Consider the following 22,581-nt stretch of genomic DNA (forward strand, 5'->3'; position numbering starts at 1 on the left):
ATAATATGAAACTTGAGAAAGGGCAGAAGAGCGTTGTTTTCGGAAATGCGTTATTAGTAAAACACTGTTAATTATCAACCGAGGCACACGATACTCTTAAATTGAATGTAAAATAATTTCAGGACACATTTCAGATGTAAAATGGGAGTATTGAGAAAATTCCTTTGATTTAGAAAAAAAATAAATTTTTTTTCAATTAATTTTTTTTCTTTCCTTTAATAAGTGAGTATAAGATTTTGAAAAAAAAATGCAATTGTAATGCTTAAATGTAAAAAGAATTTGTTAAAAATCAAATACAAAATAATATCACAAATTTTTAATGTAAATTGGTGAAATTAATTTCAAATATATAAAGTTCTTTTTTAGGTTTTATAACTTTCAAAACTAATTTTTGAAGTATATAAATTAAATATATTAATTAAGTGATAATTTTGAACAAAATGTATATTTTTTATATATCACAAATCAAAAGGAAGATAGCGTAAATACAATATTTTAACATACAAATAACGCATTTATAACATTTATGTAAGAAATAACCTACGATAATAGGTACATGGGCTTAGAGGTCAAGTTTGAAAAGTGGTAAATTTAGTGGGATGAGCCATTGTTTTCTAGCATTTTTCTATAATTTTTTTAATGTATATATTTCAAGTTTTTTTTTTATTATATTACTAATCAAAATTAAATAAATGTATATACATTATTCACATAATCCACACATCTTAAATAAGATTAATTATTCGTATGATTTACAATTTGTGAGTTGAATTTAATATCAAACGTATTTTAATATTTCAAAATTTACATTGTTATTCATATAAACCTAATTGTTACAAAAGACCTTATTAGATATACTTTTAGATCAAGCATTTAGAACAATTTCACCATTTCAAAAAAAATTTTATCCATAGCATAAATGCATAGAAAATTTCCTAAAAAAAAATTATTTTTTTTCTGTCTTTTATTAGCGTTCAAGGGGATCAACTTTAAAATAGCAATTAATAACACTACTAGAAAAATTAGACATATTTCAGGGGTCGTAATAAATGATAGAAAGGTGGCAACGTTACAAATGTTTTGCAACTTTTTATAATAAAGGATATCTTTAATTCTTGTTAATAGAGGTCAACTTAGACAGATGGTCAACTTAAACGGTGCATTTGTATTATAAACAAAGCATTTATGCGTGGTTAATGTAGGCTCTTAAATTTTAACAAAAATAATCCATGCTTCACATCAGCGCGTTTACGCTTGTTAAAATATTTTAGAACAATTTTTTTTTTTTTTTTTTTTAGAAATNAGTTCCCAAAAAAATGAATAAAAAAGAAATAAAATCCTAATGATCTTCACCGTGAAAATGTGATTAACACGATTCTTCAAGCACTTACTCTTTGACAATCATCTTTTGTACATCTTCTTGCAATGAAAGAATGCAGGGTGTGTTCCCAAGTTGCACACTTTTAAGAATGCTTGGATAAAACAAAAGGGTTGAAATCCATGAGTTCCGGAGAAAAAAAAAATGGTACTTGAGAATTTCAGAAACTTTTGATCCCCATCCCTTTACTGGACACATTTGTTTTCTGGTGTCCCACTAACCTTGGGGATACTGATCATTCCTCGGTTCGTAGATTTAAACTGTCACAGAACATTGTTACTGCACCCAAAGATGTTCCACACCAGTTGTAGAAAATAAATAAATACATAAAAAATTTTAACAGAAAAGAGGTTATATAAATCGTTTGAACTTCTCGGCGGGATATTCTTTACGAATTTTGACATGGATAAGATGTTCACTATTTTAGGTAAGCTCATGAATTTATTTCATTTCAGAATTTTGATAAATGTGGATTAAATACATATGTGTTCAGTAAATATTCGATTTTATTTCTTTAAAGTTATTGAGTACTTTTTTTAAAAGAAAAAATGGTAAGTATATGATTTTTGTTTTCACTAAAAGAGAACTTAAAACAATTCAACACGAAATTTAAATAGTTAAATGACTCTCACATGAGTTGAATATGAAATGCGATCAACTATTTGGTACTACTCTGCTTTATTCACATAGAATTTAGAAGCATTTTAAAAATATTCAACTATGGGAATCAACTATTAAAATAATTTTGTTGGCCACATTTTTTTTTCTTTTTGGTCTCCTTGCTAAAACATTTATTTTGTTCATAATTTATTATTGCTGTTTATAAGCAAAATTCTAGATGTGTTTCGTTTGTTTAAAAAGTTTCAATTTTTATAGTTTCGTTATGAAATTATTAAACTTCTAGAAGAAATATAAAATAAGATAACTTAAAATGATTCTACAGCAAAAATTGTGAAATCCGTTGCTTCCAATTTTATTTTTACTTTTTAATTATAATTTCCGTCTTTTTATGGCCATGAAAATCGTTTAGGAGCTGAAAATTTGCTATAAAAACAAAGAACACTTTTAATTTATTGAACAAAAAACGTACATGTTTAAAAAAAGCAATAATAACAGAAAATGTAGAAACATTTTATAACAGCTCCACGGAATCATATTTAGATCAACTTTTTATTGTATTGAGCAATGAAAAATAAGCAATAATGGTGGTAAAAAATTTCCGTAGTTTGAAGATAACTTTACAATATTGAAATAGCTGAAACTATTGTGCAATAATCTGTTTAGAAAAGTGTCTAAAAATGATGTAGGTATTTGTAGGTGTACCTCCTCGGATTCATGTAATATGAAAGTAATCAGAAAGTAAAAATAGATGTTATTACTAAACTCCATGTCAAGTCGAGTTTAATTAAATCCATGACATCGTACACTCAAGAAGTTATTAACCATCAATGGATGCTCATAAATATCATGTTTTAAGGCAATCAGAAATAATTGAAATATGTAAATTATGGATGCCTATTCAGGTTAAACGTTTTGATTGATATGATATGGAATAAAAATATGTATTTTTATGTGAATCCGTAATCACCACCTGTAAATATATACATATTTTTGAATTCATTTCAAAAATGAAGTTAAAAAAATTAATAATTGGTACCAAAAAGGTGCTCCGAGAAACCCTAGCCTTCCGTAGAAGGATGACATGGGTTCCGGAAGTTATGATATTCTTACCAGTAATAATAACAGTCATATCCATAATTTATTTAATATTTCGCTTGTTTAAAGGAGCTTTGTTGTGTAAAATTCAAATTACTAAACGAAGCAAAATTTGAAATATTTATATTTTTCGAATAAGAATACATCCAATAAATTAAGAAGAAAAATATATGCATTTATGAAAATTTCATAAGTATTTCAATTCATCGTGCTTTTCAACTCAAAATGAAAAATAAAATTCAAGAATTAACAATCTCATTTTTGTGATAACTATTTCCATCAATTACTGCAGTTGTTTTTTAAGAACCATAATTCAGCTATTTTTTTCACTTTTCGCACTGTCTACACCAAGAAAAAATTCATGATATTAAATATTTCTTGCTACACATTAAATAGTTTCAAAATAATTAGTAGTTTCTTTTTTCGTTAGTATATTCACAGCTGCTAAAGAACTTTTTTTTTAGAAAAATGCTAGGGGTTCTCCTAAAAGAAGTTCAATCATTTAGGGTTCCGTAGCCAAAAAAAGGTTGGAAACCTCTGCCCCTAAATTTGTTGCTTTCGGAGGTGTAAATTTTTTGATTAGATGCCCCTTAAAAGAGACGTTGCATAATTAGAAAGGGCTAATGAAAACTTATTTAAATAAATAATCTAAAAAAATCATACTGGCACATATATGTAAGTAAAAATTTTACTTCAAATTTTAAATTTATTTTTAAGCAAATTCAAACAAAATTTATTTTATGGTAAAAATAATCTTTTACCATGATCTTCCTTTTTAACATTTTAATGCCATAAAACTTATTAAATTTGTTTGAAAATCACGTTATCTTTTTCTTGATCCAAATATAATTTCAACTGAGAAAAAGACTATATCCTCCTGCACAATTTGTAATCATCATAATCATACACAAAAATATTCTTTAGGCGATTTAATGATTGGAAATATTGATTTTTCGAAATATTATGACTTAAAGAAAAATTTGCTCACATTAATTTATTTTACATCTATATATTTTTTTCTTTTAAGAATGCAATGACATTTATTATAATTTAAAGTGATACAGATTCCTTTTAACAATTCAACTAAAATTCAAAAAGCAATTGAGTAAAAATTGTAAAGAATAAGAAAATTATGAGAAATAATAGATTTGAACGCAAAGGATTAGAACAACATTTTCAACGCAAATTGAAAATTTTTAATGTTGTGAAAATTCTTTTGCGAACGACTGATTTCGACTCAGGGGTTTAAAATTTATCGTGCAGATTTTTTGTGGCACACTTCAGATGTCGCCAAATTAGAAAAAAAGGAAAAGAAAAAAAAGCTTGCGCTAAGAGAGGCAGCTGCCATGATTTTAAAATCGTTTGCTTTTTGCTATGTAATATCAATTAGATGTTTCTTTAATATTTTCCCTTATCGTTTGAAAATCTGTCCATTCACTTTTTTATAAGTTGGAGAATTAAAATTTTTCGTAAATTATTTTATACATTCAAACAACAGATTGTTCAACGAAAAACTAAAAAATTCACATTCTATTGAAAGTTTGTCAATATTTATTCTTGAATAAAAGTTTTTGTTGCGAAAACATACAATATTGGTCAAATTATATGCAAATAGGATAAAGCATTTAATTCTAAATTTTTAAAAAGGAAGAAAAAAAATTCTCAGTTTTTGGATTGTTTATTAAAAATCAGTGTTGTTTTTCTTCTTTAATATTATTTTTGAATAAAATATATCTTATCAAAATTGTTAGTGGATATAAAAGCTGTGTAAACTTTGAAATTTTTATCATGGATCTTTAAAAAAAAATGTAAATATCTACATCTATTTTAAAAATCGAAGGAAAAGTCATCCAAATGAAGACCACTGGGGCAGAACGGTTAATGTATATGTTAAAGCTTATTCGAAGAAAGATGATTTTGTGCGCTGAAACTTCACAATGCTCCACCCATCTCCACAATGTAATAATTCCCGGGGAGAACCCATTTTTCATGTCATTGATATATCAAAACTAGTGATCCTGAAAATCAAACAGATTGAAATCAAATCGTCATTTTTATGAAAACAGAATATGAACCATTCTTCACACACAGTCAAATTCTTTCGCAAAATAGATAATATAAAAGCAAATTTATTTATATACTGTTGATTAGTTTGAACAAAGTCTCTATTTACATCTAATATCTTTTTTTCTGACACTGTTAGGCTTAGACAGTGAGTAAATATTATATGAGAACAATTTTTTTAAAAAAAACTCGTTTACGGAAGCAAATTTATTTCAAAATCATATTCGAAATTATTTAAACAGTTTTCACTCAAAATTGGGTCGGCTGTTCAACGACGATTTTAAAATATCGATTACTATCGCTGAACAGCCGACCCAATTTATGGCTTACGGCTACTAATGTTCAACTCCGTAGCCTTGTAATTTTAAACCCAATCCAGAAGACAAGGGAACTCTTGGATCAAGTATTGTGAGAAGTTTGCCCTCATGGAGGACTTTTTGATGACATTAACTCGTATTTGCGTTACATGGAGAGCAAAACCACGAAAACCTTTGTTAGTTATCCTCTTAGATCGAACCAGGGTCACCTCATTAAAAGGCGAGCGCTCTATCTCTTGAGAAACCCCGGTTCGGTTATAAAATATACAAATATATCGTGGTGACTCGTAGATAGAGAGCTCGCATTCCAATGAGGTGCCTCGATTGTTATTCGTTAAATTTCGATATACATTTCCTTTTTTTCTGTTTGAGTTTTATTTTACGACCTACAATGTCTATGCGTTTTCTTTTACTTCCTTTCTGTTAAGAATTCTACAAAAAAATATGTAAGGGCAATCTTTACGGAATACATTGTATTAAGAATGATATATCTGTCTGATATATCTGAATGATAAGACTGTCTTGTTTAAACTGCATTTTTCTCATCGTTACCGTCTTTCCATAAAAATAGGGAAATGAGGTGTATTGATTCAGTCGGAAAATAGAAAAATCTAGATTTGGATTTCTTTCTCTCTCTTGCAATACAAAATAACTAAAGTATTTGATGACACTTAATTTGGTTTAATATAAAGTGCATACCTGCCGACTTTTAATCCTTTCGAGGTTGAATTTCCCCATTGGTAGTAAAATGGAATTTAAATTACAATTTAAGGCAGAAACATACGCTGTATTTTTAAGTTTATGCGGACTACCACAACGTTGGAACGTTGGAAATATGAAAAAACTCAGCATTCGGCGCGAAGCGCCGCTAACTGATTCATCTAAATTTTGATGTCATAAACTAGAAAGTCCTAGATAACACCAGGAAGGGTAATATTTGAGTTCAGGTTCACATCATTGCAGGGGTGGGACGTTGCTTGGAGTAACATGGATCATCAGTTGGAAGGGGGGACCCCCTTTAGTAGAGTTTGTAGCAGGGACAGCACTTCCTGGTTTTTCATGAGATCTTGTAATTCTTTCACAAGTGACACGAGTCGATGTGCAGTGGCTGTAGGAGTCTTGACTCTGGTCTGGAAATTCTTTTTACTGGGGCGGGCCTCGCACCCAGTAAAGTTAGAGGTGTGGCTCTTTCCGCAGTTGCAGCAGGTGGCTGGGGTGTCTCGGCTTTTCATGCACTGAAACGAAAGATGCCCTCCGGCACATTTCATGCATCGTGGTTTTTCTGTACACGTTCGCTGAGAATGTCCAAATCCCTGGCATCGGAAACATTGTAGCGGCCGCCGGCCGCCATAGAAGCGCTCTACACTAACCGGGTGACCCTTGATTTCTTCCGTGTAGTAAACTTTCTTGTGATTGGCTAGCGTAGGCAGGATAACTAGGAAAAGTGGGAGGAGCCTGATGGCTCCACCCACCCTTTTCTGGAACTGGATCACTTTTGTGACTTCTAAGTTTAACTTCCCTAATTCTAGAGAAATTTCCGATGGATCAAAGTCCTTAGGGAGACCTCGAAAGAGAACTTTCATGTACTTTGGTTGAGCTTTCTCGTCAGTAGTTGTTTCCATCTGTTCATCTATTTTCTCTCTCGTAGTTTCCTTTGGGGCTGTGATGTTTATCTCCGGCTGGGTGGCGGGGGAGATGTTGGTTCCCGGCTGGGTGGAGGTGTCTGAAGGAGAATTGCTGTTATGAGTCGTGGGAGTATCTGGGTCTTTGAAGTCTTTTTCCACGTTGTTTGTCTTTTTCTTCTTCTTTTTCCTCCTATTAGTCGATTCCTTCAAGGGTGCGGGTGATGGTTCAGCGAACGGAGCCTGATTCTCTACACATTGTTCCATAATCTGTTCGATCTCTTGGGTGGCAGATGGTTCGTCTATGGTAGGAACTTGTTCAGGGATCTGTTCGTCTATAGTAGGAGCTTGATCAGGGATCTGTTCGTCTATGATGATAGAAGGGGTAACTTGTTCAGAGATTTGCCGTTCTTTATCCTCTACTACTTTGGTTGCAGCTCCGTAGAGATCACCAAAATATTTCCTTTTTAAATCATCAGGATCGTCTTTGTAGGGAAAAGCTAAATCTCTCATTTTTCTGTAGGTGTCCAAATCGAGTTTTTTATTTTCAAGACTCATAATTTGAGCCCCGACTGAGAAGTAGGTTATTCCAGGAAAGTAATCTTTTGGAATTCCACTGTTTTCTATGATAGCATCAACATAACGGTACGGCCACGGGCGACGGTTGGTAGATACCTTCCCGCCGCGCGTTGTTCGAAGATGAGACATGAGTCGGAGCTAGGAAAAACACGTCTTGTCACTAGCAAGGCTTCCTGGTATATCCCCGGACTACCACAATAGTATTACATATTAATATATATTCTTAAATTTTTAAAAAACAGTGGTAGTCAAAANAAAACACCTTTAAAAAAGCTGATTGAACATAAATATTTAAAGTAAGAAAACAAAATAATGATTTCACGTAGACTAAAAAGAAGGGAATCATTTCTGTTTTAATCATTTTCTTACAACGAAACACATTAGGTACGTCACTTTCGATCGACGTGGAGATGAAAAAATTTTTATTCTTCAAAAGGTTTTTGTCAAGATATTCAATTTTACTCGGGTCTTCATTTTATATCCTATTACCACGTCTCACCTTACTTTCACGGGCAAAATATACATTATAACAAATAAAAGAGAATAAAAAAATTTGAAGAAAACTATTTAAAATTAAAAAACTCACCTAAAACGGAGGAGTTTTCGTTGTTTAAAGTTTATTACGTAAGTGATAACGGAAAAGATTTGTTTTCATTGCAATATGCTATGATTACTGTACGCAGTTTTACATAAAGCTTCTAATAAAGTTTTAAATTCAGGATAAAGAAAAACTTAAAAGAAAAATAATACCTTTATAACCTATTGATTAATTCTTATGCTAATGACAACGAAAAATGAATCATACCATGTTTTATAGCTGTCCAATCGAAAGTATGAACCGGTTATCAGGTTGATATGATTTTCGTGTAAATGAAAAAACTAATAAAAAAAGTCAGATCATAAGATTTCAAATTAACCTTTTCGTAAACTGTATGTAATAAAAATTTCTTGTTTTAGCACTCCCTCTATTGTTTTTAAGTGTTGGTTTTCTAATGGCGTCCAATACAACTGAAAGTCAAGTGCGAGGACCATCAGTTGGACCTACATTGCAACAAATTCTAAGACAAACCAATAGTAAGTGATTTTTAAAAAATAATATTTGCTATTTATGAACTATTTATTTTAATATTATACAAGAAGCCATAGATTTTTTACTTCGACACTATGAAATAAAATTAGGTTCTCATAATTTTCTTTTTGCACAGACATGGATCTTTTAAAAATGTTCAGTGAGACCAAATTTTGTATTCGAATTGACTCACTCAAAAAAAGAGAATAATTTCGACATCATCACAAAATTGCTACCCTTCTCCTGAAACAAAAAACCTACATAATAATACCCCGTCAGTTATGTAATAATTTATGTAAAAATTTATTTAAAAAAAATCCAACTGAACTGTTGCTTATGGTGCTCTGATTCAAATAAGAAAAACAAACGAAATAAAAATTAAGATCAGGTTATCATTTTAAACCCAAGAAAATGTATAGAATGGAAAAATTTATAAATTTGTATTATATTTTTTTTTAACACTGTGTAACAAAATGTCTGAGCAACACGATATTCAGTTTAATATTTAATTTATTATCATGTGATAGTAATAAAAAAACACTCCAAAGGTTATTAAATTGTGAACAAACTATTTTCTTTTCATTATTCAGTCTATAATAATTATTAATAATAATCCTTAATAATTATTTTTGGAATATTTTTAAAAACGTAGTTAAAAATTACAAATTTGATGTCACAAACTAATATTTTAGAGCAGAAAACACCATAACTAATTTGTTTGCCTAATTAAACTTGGAGCCCTTCATCATATCTCTGTTCAGCTATGTAAATTTGCCATCTCAAATGCATATTCGTAAATGCTTCTTGAATACACCACCTGCAGAAACACTGGTCGAAGACTAAAAGAGATTAGTCATGGACCGGTCCTCTTCTTCTAATCTGTATGATGTTTTCACTATTCAGAACACTTTTTCATTTTCAGGTTGTTTAAAATATTTTTCAAATTTTCTCCACTGTTTACTTTTAGTACTATTTTTAATGGTGAAGGCATGTAAAGTGTTGTTATAGGTAGAGAGTTCTGCTCTACTCCACCTACAGCCCATTTCGATCGCCAATTGAAAAACGAACGCATTTCACATTTCAGTGTTATCCAACAATTGCACTGATTTTGATAGTTTTACATCCACTTTGATTGATCACGATTATGATTTGTAAAATACTAGTAATATTTTCTATTTCTTTGATTGTTCAAATCAAAGAAATAAAAAATATTACTAGTATTTTACTAGTTTTACTAGTAAAATAGTAAAATAGTAGTTAGTAGAAACTAGTATTACTAGTTTCCATACGTTTATTTTGGACAATTGTATATTATAAAATAAACGCTAACTAAATTTTTATTCTTTCAAAGGAATTGCAGCGATGAAAGGATTACCTGGTTTGGAATCAGTTCTCGGAGTAATGGGACCACTTGCCTTGGCTGCAATGATATCCCTTCCATTTGTTGCTCCTGCAGCCGCAGCCTTTTTACCTCTCGCATCCATCTCTGGAGCATTTGGACGTAGGCGTAGACATCTAGATGATCCAAGAGAATCATCTATTCCTAAAGCCGATGCTCTCATCAGACGAATTCATGCAGCAGCATTAAGAAGAAATAACCAATAAAAAAATTTTTAGGAGTAATTTTGAAAAGGGGAATTTTTTTCAGATGATTATCTTGCTACGAAAATGACAACGTTTTTCAATTTAGTTTTCTTCCATTTATGTGATAATTTTCTTTGTTGCTTCTGATACTTGTATGACTACAATGTAAGCATTATTTGAAAGAAGATGAAAAGTGTTAAGTAAAACTAAAAATTAATCAATTGTTGAAGACATACACATATTTCGATACTTTAAACAAGAATCATCATTTTGATAAAATCTTATGTCTGAAATGATACAATCTTACAAACAACATAACATGTACTAAATTACAATCTTGGCACTAACATGTCTAGTGTGTCTTGATACTGAAGAAAGTGAGGGCTAGTAAGCTAGTTTCATTTGAAACCATTACGTAGTTTTCTACGCTATTTATACAAGCATGAAGAAATCTTTCCTTTCTTTGAAAAAATTACAGCGTTATTTTAAATTGTGTTCTTTCAAAATATGTTCTACGTTTGAAAACCTAATTTTCAATACCTGATATTTTCATTTTATGACGTTGCAAAGCTGATTGCCAACCAACTTATAATGAAAACTAAATGATTTGCTGCAATCTTGCTCAACATTACATTTTTAAATTTCTTTTTTTTTTAACGCACTGTTAATGATTGAGATTTTTCTCCTCACAAACGAATAAGGAGAATTAGGAGAACTTGCTACGCAACTGGTTAGACCTTTTTCCTCGCTTCCAAGTGTGAGGATAATATTCACAACAGAAAAAAACAATTGAAAACAAAACAACTAAGAAGCTATTTTCATCACCCAGTGCTATTGTTGCGTGCGTCCCAGCCATAAAAATGAAAAAGATACCTATATTATTTATTTTCAATTATAGAAAATGATATTACATTTTCATTACTTGAATTAAAAAAATAAGTAAATTCATATAAGGATATTTTCAATATTCTTTAGGCTATCTTTTGATAGCTTCTTGCTTGTTTACATTACCATTTGTGTTTCATAAGAGTAATCATTAATTATGATTACAATGTTTATAATTCTATTTATTAAACATATACGTATCTGAGAAGATAAGCAACAGAAATAGACCTTTTTAAATTTAAATGTACTTTGTGTGCTTTCAAACATAATGTTATTATTATAAACTTCTTACATTTTGAATCTAAACTTTAAATTTTTATATTTCTGATATGGGTGGTCTCAGTATTTTAAACAAAAACACCTTTAAAAAAGCTGATATTATTACTAACAGCATTTTTAAATTAAAATAATTTCAATAGCTATTTAACCTTAAGGTTAGGATATAATTATCTTACTTTTTTATTGCCTTATATTTTATAAATTTTAAAGAAAAAGAAACATATATGTTATGTGTTATAATATACACATAACAGGAAACACATAACATATATGTTATGTGTTCCTCATTTTGTTTTTGTGAATAAGTGAGGAAATGGATTTTTTTTATTTATTTAATTGCGTTTTATGGAATAATTATTTAAGGTATTTTATGTTTCAACACTGAATAAAATAATTTTAAAAACTGTATTTTGTGAATTCCTTAGATTTACTAGCATTCATCATTACAGTTTACAAATTATTCACGAAGTTCTTCCAGTTGAAACTAAATAAGAACGGAAGCAATCTAATATTTTATTTTAGATATGATGATCATTAAAAAAAAAACAATTTTTTTTGTATTTCTTTGCTCAACGGGATTGCTTTTAAACTTAAATTCTTTCGAGAAAAATATGTAAAAAATTTCAATAAATACTGAGTGAACAACGAAAGGTGGTATGAAGCGAAATTGATTGTCTTCTAGTTTTTCTCTTGCTTGAATCAATTGTGAGCTTTAGGCAGAAAATAAATTACAGTAAAGGGAGCTTCGTTCACACTGCAGGCGAAAAATTCGTATATTCAAATGAGAACCTGATTGGAAAATTATATTTTCCTGTGAAAAACTTTACGTTCAAATTTTCGTTCGTATTCCATACCTGATCTTTTTTTCAAGCCGGTGACATTCTCATGGCACCGTATTCACTGGTCATTCTCCCTGTATGCAATTCATGCACCTCCGATCATCAACGTGGAAAAATCTGAGCCTGAAAGCCAGAATGTAATATATATTACATTCAGGCTTTCAGTTTTCTCCAACGAAAAACTTACGAATGTATTGGTGTCAGAACTAGTATCCTTTGTATATTTTATGCACTTTCGCTATTGCATGCACGCACCTTACGCAATTGGAGATCGAAATGGACTACAGGAGGCACAGAGCGGAACTCTCTACCCATGGCAACACTTTGCAAGTTTTTTTTCACAGTGGACTGATCGTAGAGACACTGCTCCCAGTTGAACACCGAAGTAAAACATCCCTGACTGCTGTCAGTAAACTGGTGGGTGACCACTTTGATCAGCCGGCATCGGTCCTCGTTGAACTGTTCTACCGTAAAGTGCTTGACTTCGAGCACGGGTCATTGGGGCTACCAAGGCAAGGCAGCCATTCCCTTTGCAGAGGATCAAAATTGTGGTGGCAAGTCTTTGGATCACCCTCAAGGATTTTTCCCAGATTGTCACCAATAGTCCATTATGCAGCTCTTGTGCGACGTAAACAAAGTTCCAACCTACCTACTTCGTATGTGTTCACAATTTGCTTGCAAATTGTCATAGAAGAAGGAAGTACGTTAGTTTTTCCCTTGAGTTTCAAATAGCCTAAAGCTTTTATGTTAGGAAAATATATGGAACTGAGGTAGGTAGGTGATATATTTACGCGCTTGAGCTACTCAATGGGCTATTGGTGATGGTCTGAGAAACACGCCTGAGGATGATCCGAAGTCATGCCATCACAATTTTGATCCTCTGTAGAGGGGATGGCTTCCCCTCTTTATATGGAACTGAAAACTGTGTTGAACATAGTTCTAAAAGAATGGGTTGTGAAAATTTGAAAAATTATTTTTGACAATTAAATACGAAATATATTATGGAAGTGGAAATTATGGTCGTACATTCCCATACAACTGAAAAGAGGAGGATAGTGAATGGGGATGGTCAAAACATGGAATCGGTCTTCTCCTCAGATGGCGTGTTCGACCATTGCGATCGCGAATTACATCTCTAATCCACTGATCAGAGTTTCTTATGGACTATTCTGACTGCCTTAACAGAAGGAGGAAATGTCGTACGTGGGTGAGAATTAGATTGATGAAAACCAGACTACACACGAAAAAAATCGCAAATAATGTTTTTACTCCCACGCGAATCAAATGTGTATCAAATGTGAATTGCCCTTTATAAGGTAACTATTAGGAATATTTTATCTATTCTCACTGTATGTGATTCACGCATTACCGATCGGTGTTAAGCGAGATGAGTACCTTAATTGTAAAATATATTCTGGTCAGTAAAATCCACCAATCAAGTTCTCCTCTTCCTCCAGATGTTGATCAGATAAGCGTGAATTTTGAACAGTAAGAACGGTAGCTATTGCTGATGCGATTATTTAGTTGAATGGAAATAGACTTTTAGTTTCTATTTTATTGATATTCACTGTGACTGTTATTGGAAGTGTAAAAGTGTAAATATAGTCTTCATATTTAGGTAAGTTAGATATTTATTTTAAAGTTTATTTTTATGATATTATGAGCGTAATACTTATAATTTTTTTATTTTTCACTTAATCAGCTCATGTTTTTGTTCTTTAATTCATTTTCCGGATTGATTGAAATATCTAGGCTTGATCCAAGTCAAGGGGTTTCTGGTTAGTTTCGGTATTACATATCCGTATCCATTTCTTTATTTTTTTTTATTATTATAATTTAATTTCATTATTTCGCACCGTTTAAATACAGTTAATATCTTATTTACATTCTAGCAATATATTTTTTATTCTAGTAATTTTACCAAAATGGAACATATGACACTGAGCTTTCTATTATTTTTATGTAAATTTCTAATGTTTTTCGAAAGTAAAGAAGTATTAAATTGTATCCATAAGTGATAACACAAGGAAACATTTACAAATTATTTTGATAATATATTTGTAAAATATTTTACTTACATTACGTAAACATAATTGAATGTTTTGGTCGTCCATGACAGTTCTTTTTGAAGCCTCTTAATTCTCATTGTGACGGAGATGTATTTTAAAATTGCCAGTTTGGTATATTAAGAATCATTTTTTAAAGTATTGAGTGTAAGAAGATTGGACTAAAAAAAGTAACAAGAAAAAATTATAATGATCATGTTGTGAATGAAATTTATTAAAAGACACTTGAATAATAAGATATTCAAAATAAACTTAAGAAATTTAAGAAATAATAAGTTAAGACGAATATAAGTTAAGCCCATTCAAGACTGAGTAATCACTTCAGTATGATCAAATAAACAGAAAGAGATAGAAATTAGTGGGAAAAATTTGTTATTTACATCTAATTTTCTAATAATCCTGAAACAATTTGTTAAAATTTTACTTTTTGTAGTTTTTAATTTATGTTTTTTTAAACCTTTTTTTAAATATTCTTGTACTACTGTTCAATCTGATTAAATTTTTTTGGAGAAAAAAATAATAAAACTGAAGATTACATCATGGTGCAAATGTTTATTATTTTTTTTTTCATTCTTTAACAGAAATTTAAATTAATTCATGTTTTCAACTTTCATTTACGATTTTTGGAGGTTATTATTTTCAAGTTCAATATTCACTAAATATTTATATAAACTTGATTGACGTTTTGTAACTTTTTTTATTTTAAACAAAAGTTTATGTTAAAATGTAATTACAATTTTATTCTTAGAAAGCTGAGGTGAAGATATGAATTTTTTAAATTCAATGTTTAAGCATTTTATAACATGTTCTCACATGGTACAGGAATATCCATTTATCTTTCCGAACTGTTTACAGGCTTTAAAACCTTATCCTAAATACTATCCGCTTTCAAGATTGCTTTCATGTTCCAGTTTCTTAAATATATTAATATTGCACAAAAAAAGTATCAAAATTGTGCTAACTTGAAGGGTAAAACACATGTCAGTCTGCCTGCATGCACTATATTTTTTAAATTGATTCAAAGTTCAAGAACCACTAAGTTCGACTTGGAGACTACAGTTGACTCAAACAGGTGCAGATATGAAAATATCTCCAATATTATATTAAGAATACAAAATATTTCTGGAACGTTTTCTTTGTATTCTTTTATTTTAATTGCAAGGGAAGCATTTTTAAGGTTATCAAATAAATGTATAGTAAGAAGTATAGAAAATTTTGTCACTGGAATCATTCTTTGTACTGCTGATAATTAGGCCTCAAAGTTCTGGGAATCCTTTTGGTGTAGTAGTACGAAGAATTTTAGTCACAGTCAAACTTAAAAGGAGATATACAACTGCTTTGTAATTTTGTTGTATCAACAATTAACACCAGTGGCGCACATAGAGTTAGGTCTTAGGTTTGACTCCCTCTTTTAAGATTTATATGTCCATCCTATCTTAGACTCACCAAAAAAAAATTTTTAAAGTTATAATATGAAACAAGTAAAAAATTTGTTAAAGAGACATGCACAGTCATTTTTTTTTATTGTTACTCAGACTGATATTTTATTTTGGTTTGATGTATTATTCCACAAGCAAAACCCTGCTAGCCAAATGGCGAGAGACTTTAGCCCAGAAAATTTGCTGAAGGAAAGAGTATAGCACCTTTTGCATCCATTTAAACTATATGATGTGGAATTTACCTTGATGACTTGTTTTGACTCTATAATAACTTTATTAAAACTTAACTCTAATTAGTACCTACTTTGAAAAAGAATAAATATTTTTATATTTATTATTTTAAATGTTATAAATATTTTTTTTTGGTAATAAACTTTTTTATAACTGACTTTATAGTTACGATAATTTTCTTTTTTAGGCTTTGCGGTTTTACTTGCTAATTGTTACTAACACCAGCTACTGTATTCAGCTATGGCTGACTGATGTCTGCTACTAAGCAAGCTAAACTTCCAGTCAAGAATGTAATTCAAGGTATAGATCATTTTGTTTTTAAAACTTTTGATTAAATTTAATCCTGCCATACAAGGGTTTACTTTTTTGAATATGAAGGTGATTTAAATTTAAATAGTAATGTTTTTTTATGCATAGATTAATTATATACTGGATAAACATATTTTTTGTCTTATTCTTAACTATATATTTATTTTTTGCAATGTTCAAGATAATGTTTATTGTTTTTTTTAATAAATTTACAAGAGAGTTTGATGGTGTGGTCATAAACCATTTTAAGGTATTCCTCATTATTTTGTTTGTTTCATTCGAAGCAATTCTTTAACTGTTCGAAGCCAAAAATATTTGCAGTAGGAGGAATTATGAGAAATGTTAATTTTTTTTCCTTCCTACATTTGTTATAGATAGAAAATAAGATTTTCAACAGAGTTTTTAATTCCAGAAATGAAATACCAAGGAACCAAGAAATTTTTTTTTTATTAAAACATTTCACAGATAATTGTTTTATAAGGTGAACAGAAAATGGGCATCATATTTACTGAAATGTAGTTAGGAAATGTAAAATGTGTATGTACCAAACCAAATGTAGTTAGGAAATAAGAGAATTATTAATTTCAAATGAAATGAATCATTTGAAGCCCAGGGAAATTTTTTATTAAAGTATTTTACAGATCATTGTTTTATAGGGAGAGCAGAGGAACAGAAAATGGGTATTGCATTAACTCAACGTTAGCAAAAAAGAGTATTCATCCTTATTGTATTGAATGTAGTAGTTTTATAATGAAGATTTTGTGCTCTAGAACAGTGGTTTCAAAATGATGTTCCTTGGAACCATAGGTATCTGTGGAAGGGTAAATGGGGTTCAAAGAGAGAATATTAACATGAATTCGAACTAAATTTAACAAAACCGAAGTGAATAGATGTTAAATATTATAAAATTATTTAATACATTGAGAGATTTATGTAAATCTCATGAAAACGTAAATATCTCTATTATACAACAGCCACAAACATGTATGCATTTTATAACTGTCTATATGAATAATTTATCAAATCAATCCAAAACGAAGATTTAAATTACTTTTCAAATAATAGACTGTAATCAATGTTCCCGATCAATCAATAAAGAGGATATAAACTTACTTGGTATTAAATAGGCTATGGTTAGTATGTCAATTAAATTCAACAAAAAGAACTTAACATTTCATTCGTACACATTATGCAAACAGACGACCATCTTGGCCTATCTTGAAATTGCATCATTATTCACTCTTAAACTTCCAATAATGGTCTAGAAGCATTTGGTTTGTGTTTAAAGCATTCCCTACTATCATGTCACAGAAGAATTTAGTTGAACTGTTTAAATATACAATAATGATTCACTGAATTTTTCTAAGCTCCCAAAAACACTACCTTCTTCACCTACAAACTGTTGCCCATAAAGGGAATAATATGAAGAGAAAAAAAATTTGAGATTGGTGTGAACTTTATCAATTATTAGTGTTAAGTTTTAACTACACCATTTAAAGTGTGCAAGGACACCCCATGTGATATTAACTTGAAAAAAAGAAAAAACTTAATAATTTACACAGTTTTATTGAGTTTTTCAGCACCAAGTTTGGATAGATATTGTAAAATAGTTTTTGCAATGTACTAGGACTAGGCAATGTAAGAAATTTTAGACTGTCATACATCGTCTGTTAGACATCACGATAGACATTGCGATTTAGCATATGTTCAAAAATTATGTATCAGAAATCTTTAAATTAATCAGCATATAAATAAGAGGAATAAATCTATTACAAAAGAAAATGTCTTAAGTAAAAACAAACCCAAGCTTAATTGCAATTTTTTTTTAAAAATTAAAAATGACTTAAAATTTATTGGTTTAAAAATAATAATAAAACTGTAACGAATTATTTCACATGCATGCATTAAAAATTAGAAGCAGAAAAAAAACGAAATTGAAAAGCAAACTAAAGAAATGTTCACTTTAGTAAAACATTTTTTAAATTATTTGTTAAAAAAAACTGCTTTTGAAACATCGTTAGATCTTCTTTTATTTATTTATTTCAAATAATAACATTGTATTAACTAATGGTCAAATTATACACTTAATGAATGTAAAAATAAATTTAAGTTTTTTATTTATTTATTATTTTCATTTTAAAAATAAAATCGACTAAGGATTTATTTGTTTAAAAACGATACTGTCTAACAAATTATGAAACAAACAAGTATTGAAAAAATTGTAAGAAAAATTAAGAAAAAAACAACTTTTAAGTAATATTGTTAAATTATTAAAGAACGTTAAAACATTGCTTAACTTTTTATTCAATAAAAAAATATTTCTAATATTAACTAATTGCCAAATTTTTTATAATTAAAAACAATTGAAGATTATTTATTGGTTTAAAAATAATCAAATTCTATCAAATTATTATACTTACTTGCATCAAAAAATTTTTTTTTAGTTAAACTAACTATTTTTAACAAAGTTAAATACAAAATACCCCTGTTATATTGTATCGCTTAAAATGAAATACAATAATTAAAAAAAAAACACTGAAGAATCTTTTTTTATTCATATTTTCTTTTTATTAATAAATTGAATTTAAGATAACAGCGATTGCACAATGATCGCAAAGTAACAGTAGGTCTACTAAAAATAATTGACAGGAATCGTTAAATCCTCACAGACAAAAAAAAAGAATGAAAAAAGTGACAAAATAATGCACAGCAAAATGATTGCTAATTAGCAAAAGTCTCACTGAAAATAATTTACAAGAAACGTTAAATCCCGACGAAATAAAGTGCACAGCGATCACAAAATAACTTAAGTCCAGCTGAAAATAATCTTCAAGGAAAGTAAAATCCCAAAGATCAAAATGGCGATAAAAAAACTGCGTGACATTCTATTTCAACACTGATGCTCTCACAAAACTGGGAGCTCTGATTCAATTCGCTCTTTATCATTCAACATCGAAATTAACATTGTCTTCATAGCTAGATGCTATGAACAAAGATGAATCAGTACCGCAGTTAGATGAAATCAGTATCGTCTTCGTCAGCGCGCTGACAGTGTTAGCATAGGCAAGGATCCACACGTGTTATATCGTTAAACCACGACCATTGTCTTATACCAACGGCTTAAGTCAGATTTCCGATGTATCGCCTGAAACGGAACTCACTATCGGCGGATAAATTCAGATTTCTGAGGCATCATCTAAAACGAAAGTCATTATATCGGCCTGCCGATATATGCATTAAATTGATATTTTGCAATGCATCAATTTATAGCCCAGTCCTACAATGCACATAACTTTATTTTTATTTTAACTAGCGTTAATTTTAAATTATTTAATTTTATCTAAGTACACTTTAAACACACAAAATAAACACTTGATTTCCGATAACTTGAGAAGGTACAGATAACTTATATACTATTTTATAGTCCACCTATGCTATCACGTCCATGTTACTCGTTGAGTTTGTCATAATGAATCTAAAACAATTAAATATTAAAGAACGTGCCATAATTATTATTATTATTTTTTTATTAATGAGTGCTCTAAGCTATCAAATGTCACTTAACATTGATTATCTTTAAAATATTTAGTAAAGCGGAATCGTTTGAAACTTAACTTAAATAAGTAGCAAGTTTTAAGCCAAAGAAAAAAATTCTAGTTTTAAAATATCTCTGAAAAATGATTTAAGTGAAATTTTTGGATAATTTTTAGGTATAGGGGCTAAAATTGCTCTTTTCTTTCTCTCTCTAAATTTCATAAGGTTAAGTTCATATTCACTAACGTCTCTGTTGGTATAAGAGAGAGACACAAACGCTTTAGTTTTTTATAAACATTATAATATCTTCTATATAAAGTAGTCTTGTTGACTTTAATTGGTTAATATCTTCACAATTGTTTTGATATACTTTATTTTATATTGTTCACAGATACTTTATTATTTATAAAGTCAGGTTTTGGTCTGCAGTTATTAAAGAGGGAGAGACACACACACACACATAAACTCTACAGTTTATTTTTATAGATTTTAATATTTTCAAAATAAAGTAGTCTTGTAAACTTTTATTTCTTAATATGCTCATAATTTTTTTTGTCTACTGTATTTTATATTGCTTTTAGATAATTTATTATGTATAAAAACAGGATTCCTTCAAAAGAAGTTTGGTCATTTAGGGTTCCATAGCCAAAAAAATTGGAAACCGCTGCTCTATTAAAGCTTTAGAACAAAACTTTTAATTTTTGAGAGATATAAGTATGAAAAAGAAAAGAATAAAGTAGATTTATACAACAATTCAGTTGCTTATGTTAAGGATTTCTGAAAAAAAGAAAAAAGTAATCTTGGCCAATAATTATGTATTATATTGAGATTATTGTGACAGTTTTTGAAATTGCTAGGAAAATTTTAATATTTGGGCATAAATGCATTTTGTAAATTATAGATGATCTCAACGTATTTTAATCTTTCAACTTTAATAAATTTTAATTTTGTATCAAGTGACATACATTTATGAAGTTTAATAAAGTTTAAAAGATTTTTTAGTTGTTAAATTTCTAAGAAACTGCCATATAATTTTAGATGAAATTACTTATTATCAGAGATTTTTCACTGATATTGCCTAAATGCTATAGCTTGTATTTGAAAAAGTACAAGCTTTTTTTTCTTCTTTTCTCCATAATATAATGTGTAGATTCAAAATAATAATTTTAATGTAATTTGTATCAGATACAAAATTCAATTCTAAATTTTGGTGGTTGATGGGTTAATAAAACTTATTTTCTTTTATTTAATTTCGTTAAAAGTTAATAAAATTTGACCTCTGAAATATCTTGAAAAGAAAAAGATCCAAATCATAAATATAGTGTTTTCTTAGATAAGATTCTTCAAAGATGGTTGGCTATTTCTATGTACTCTAGTTATGTATTTGTAATGTATTATCCACTTATCTGTTCCCAAATAGCTACAAATTAAGTGTATTTTGTATTCCAAACATTTTATTAGATTATTTGAATAATGTTAATTTTTTAGAAGTCATAAAAATATTCATTAAATACAAAATCACTTATGGGTACTCATATTTTTAGGGACTCTTTTTGCAACGCCTGCTCAAATACGACAGTGGGCTCTACTAAAACCTACAGCCACAACACCATCAACCTCTCCTCCAAAGCCAAAAGGTAAGTCCTTTATCAGTCAAATGTCATCAGTCATTTTAACAATACTTGTAATTTTAGTTTTTCAACTTTATTTTGTTAAATTGTGTACAGACTAGAGACTATATTAATGAAATTTTGTTGTAATTTTTCTAAACAGAACATTAAAAGTTTTAGTTGCGGTTAAAAATGACAAAAAAGGAAAGTATTTTTAAACCTTTTTGGTACAATAGTTATATGTATTTATAATACTGAATATATGAACAACAAAATATAACTTAAATGGGGCAGCGCAAAAAAATTATGAAAAATATTTGTATAGAATTCCACTATGAAAATGTTTTTTAGTGTTTGAAGATACACGGCAATTTCTCAAAATATAAAGCTGTATGAAAAGTTAAAGAAGCTTTTTTGAAAGGTATTTTTGGTTTATCTCTTTCTAAGACTTTTTTAAAGACATGCAACATAAACTTTATAGCTAAATAAAATAATTTAGTTTGTAGATGTTAAAGATATCCGTAATGTTGAGCAATGTTTAATCTTATACTTATGTAATTACTGTGAATATTTAAAAAGACTCACCAATTTATGAAAAAAAAAGTTTGTTTTGAACTTTATAAAATGGAGTTCTTGTTCAAAAGAAGTTGTTTAGTTCAAGAGTTTCTACCCGCCACAAGTGTTTATAATTGATTGAAAATGTAATTTAAAAAAAAAAAAAAATTATTTCGAGGTGGAAACTTTTTATCTTAATTTTATACATACATACCTGCTAACTTCTATAAGTGTATTTCGCCCTGTTGTATGATTGTGTAATTGAACAATATTGCTGAACAACTGGTAAATAGTGTGGATATTTTTCTTTTTTGTTTCTTCTCCATTTCTTAACTATTGATTCATTTACATTTTCATTTGCTTTATGAAAATATTTCAGCAACATTACTATATAAAATAGCAAATAGATCCTGCATCTTTATATATTTGTAAAAGACGCTTCCTTACATTAATATTAAAATCAGCAATTTAGCTTTAAAGTTTTGTCAAATATTTTCCTCCCATT

At 29.2% G+C, this 22,581-nt stretch overlaps 2 protein-coding genes across 6 annotated transcripts in view; both read left to right on the forward strand.

Annotated features, from left to right (window-relative positions):
* Positions 1-1,349: 1,349 nt before the first annotated feature.
* On the forward strand, positions 1,350-11,611 carry LOC107442114 (uncharacterized). The gene is made up of 3 exons (XM_016055584.3): positions 1,350-1,805; positions 8,634-8,750; positions 10,097-11,611. The coding sequence occupies exons 1-3, from the start codon at positions 1,781-1,783 to the stop codon at positions 10,348-10,350; spliced, it is 396 nt and encodes a 131-aa protein (XP_015911070.2). The 5' UTR covers positions 1,350-1,780; the 3' UTR covers positions 10,351-11,611.
* A 2,187-nt stretch (positions 11,612-13,798) lies between these two features.
* Positions 13,799-22,581, forward strand: part of LOC107455507 (Calmodulin-binding transcription activator) — a 156,286-nt gene continuing 147,503 nt past the window's right edge. For 2 of the 5 annotated variants that reach the window (XM_071183327.1, XM_071183329.1), the window contains exons 1-3: positions 13,975-14,110; positions 16,256-16,368; positions 21,456-21,548. In XM_071183327.1, the coding sequence (XP_071039428.1) occupies positions 16,320-16,368; positions 21,456-21,548 (142 nt within the window). In that variant the 5' untranslated portion in view covers positions 13,975-14,110; positions 16,256-16,319. Of the gene's footprint in view, positions 14,111-16,255; positions 16,369-21,455; positions 21,549-22,581 lie in introns of all 5 variants that reach the window. The other 3 variants (XM_071183330.1, XM_071183328.1, XM_071183331.1) reach the window with 3 other exon arrangements.

This window comes from Parasteatoda tepidariorum, chromosome 7 (assembly GCF_043381705.1).
Source record: "Parasteatoda tepidariorum isolate YZ-2023 chromosome 7, CAS_Ptep_4.0, whole genome shotgun sequence".
In the NCBI taxonomy this organism is placed as follows: domain Eukaryota; kingdom Metazoa; phylum Arthropoda; class Arachnida; order Araneae; family Theridiidae; genus Parasteatoda; species Parasteatoda tepidariorum.

Bases quoted from the DNA above. Each gene is read 5' to 3' on its own strand.
- LOC107442114 (XM_016055584.3), top strand. From the start codon at position 1,781: ATGGATAAGATGTTCACTATTTTAG. The intron at 1,806-8,633 runs GTAAGCTCATGA...TTCTTGTTTTAG, and splicing joins TAAGATGTTCACTATTTTAG to CACTCCCTCTATTGTTTTTA. The intron at 8,751-10,096 runs GTAAGTGATTTT...ATTCTTTCAAAG, and splicing joins AATTCTAAGACAAACCAATA to GAATTGCAGCGATGAAAGGA.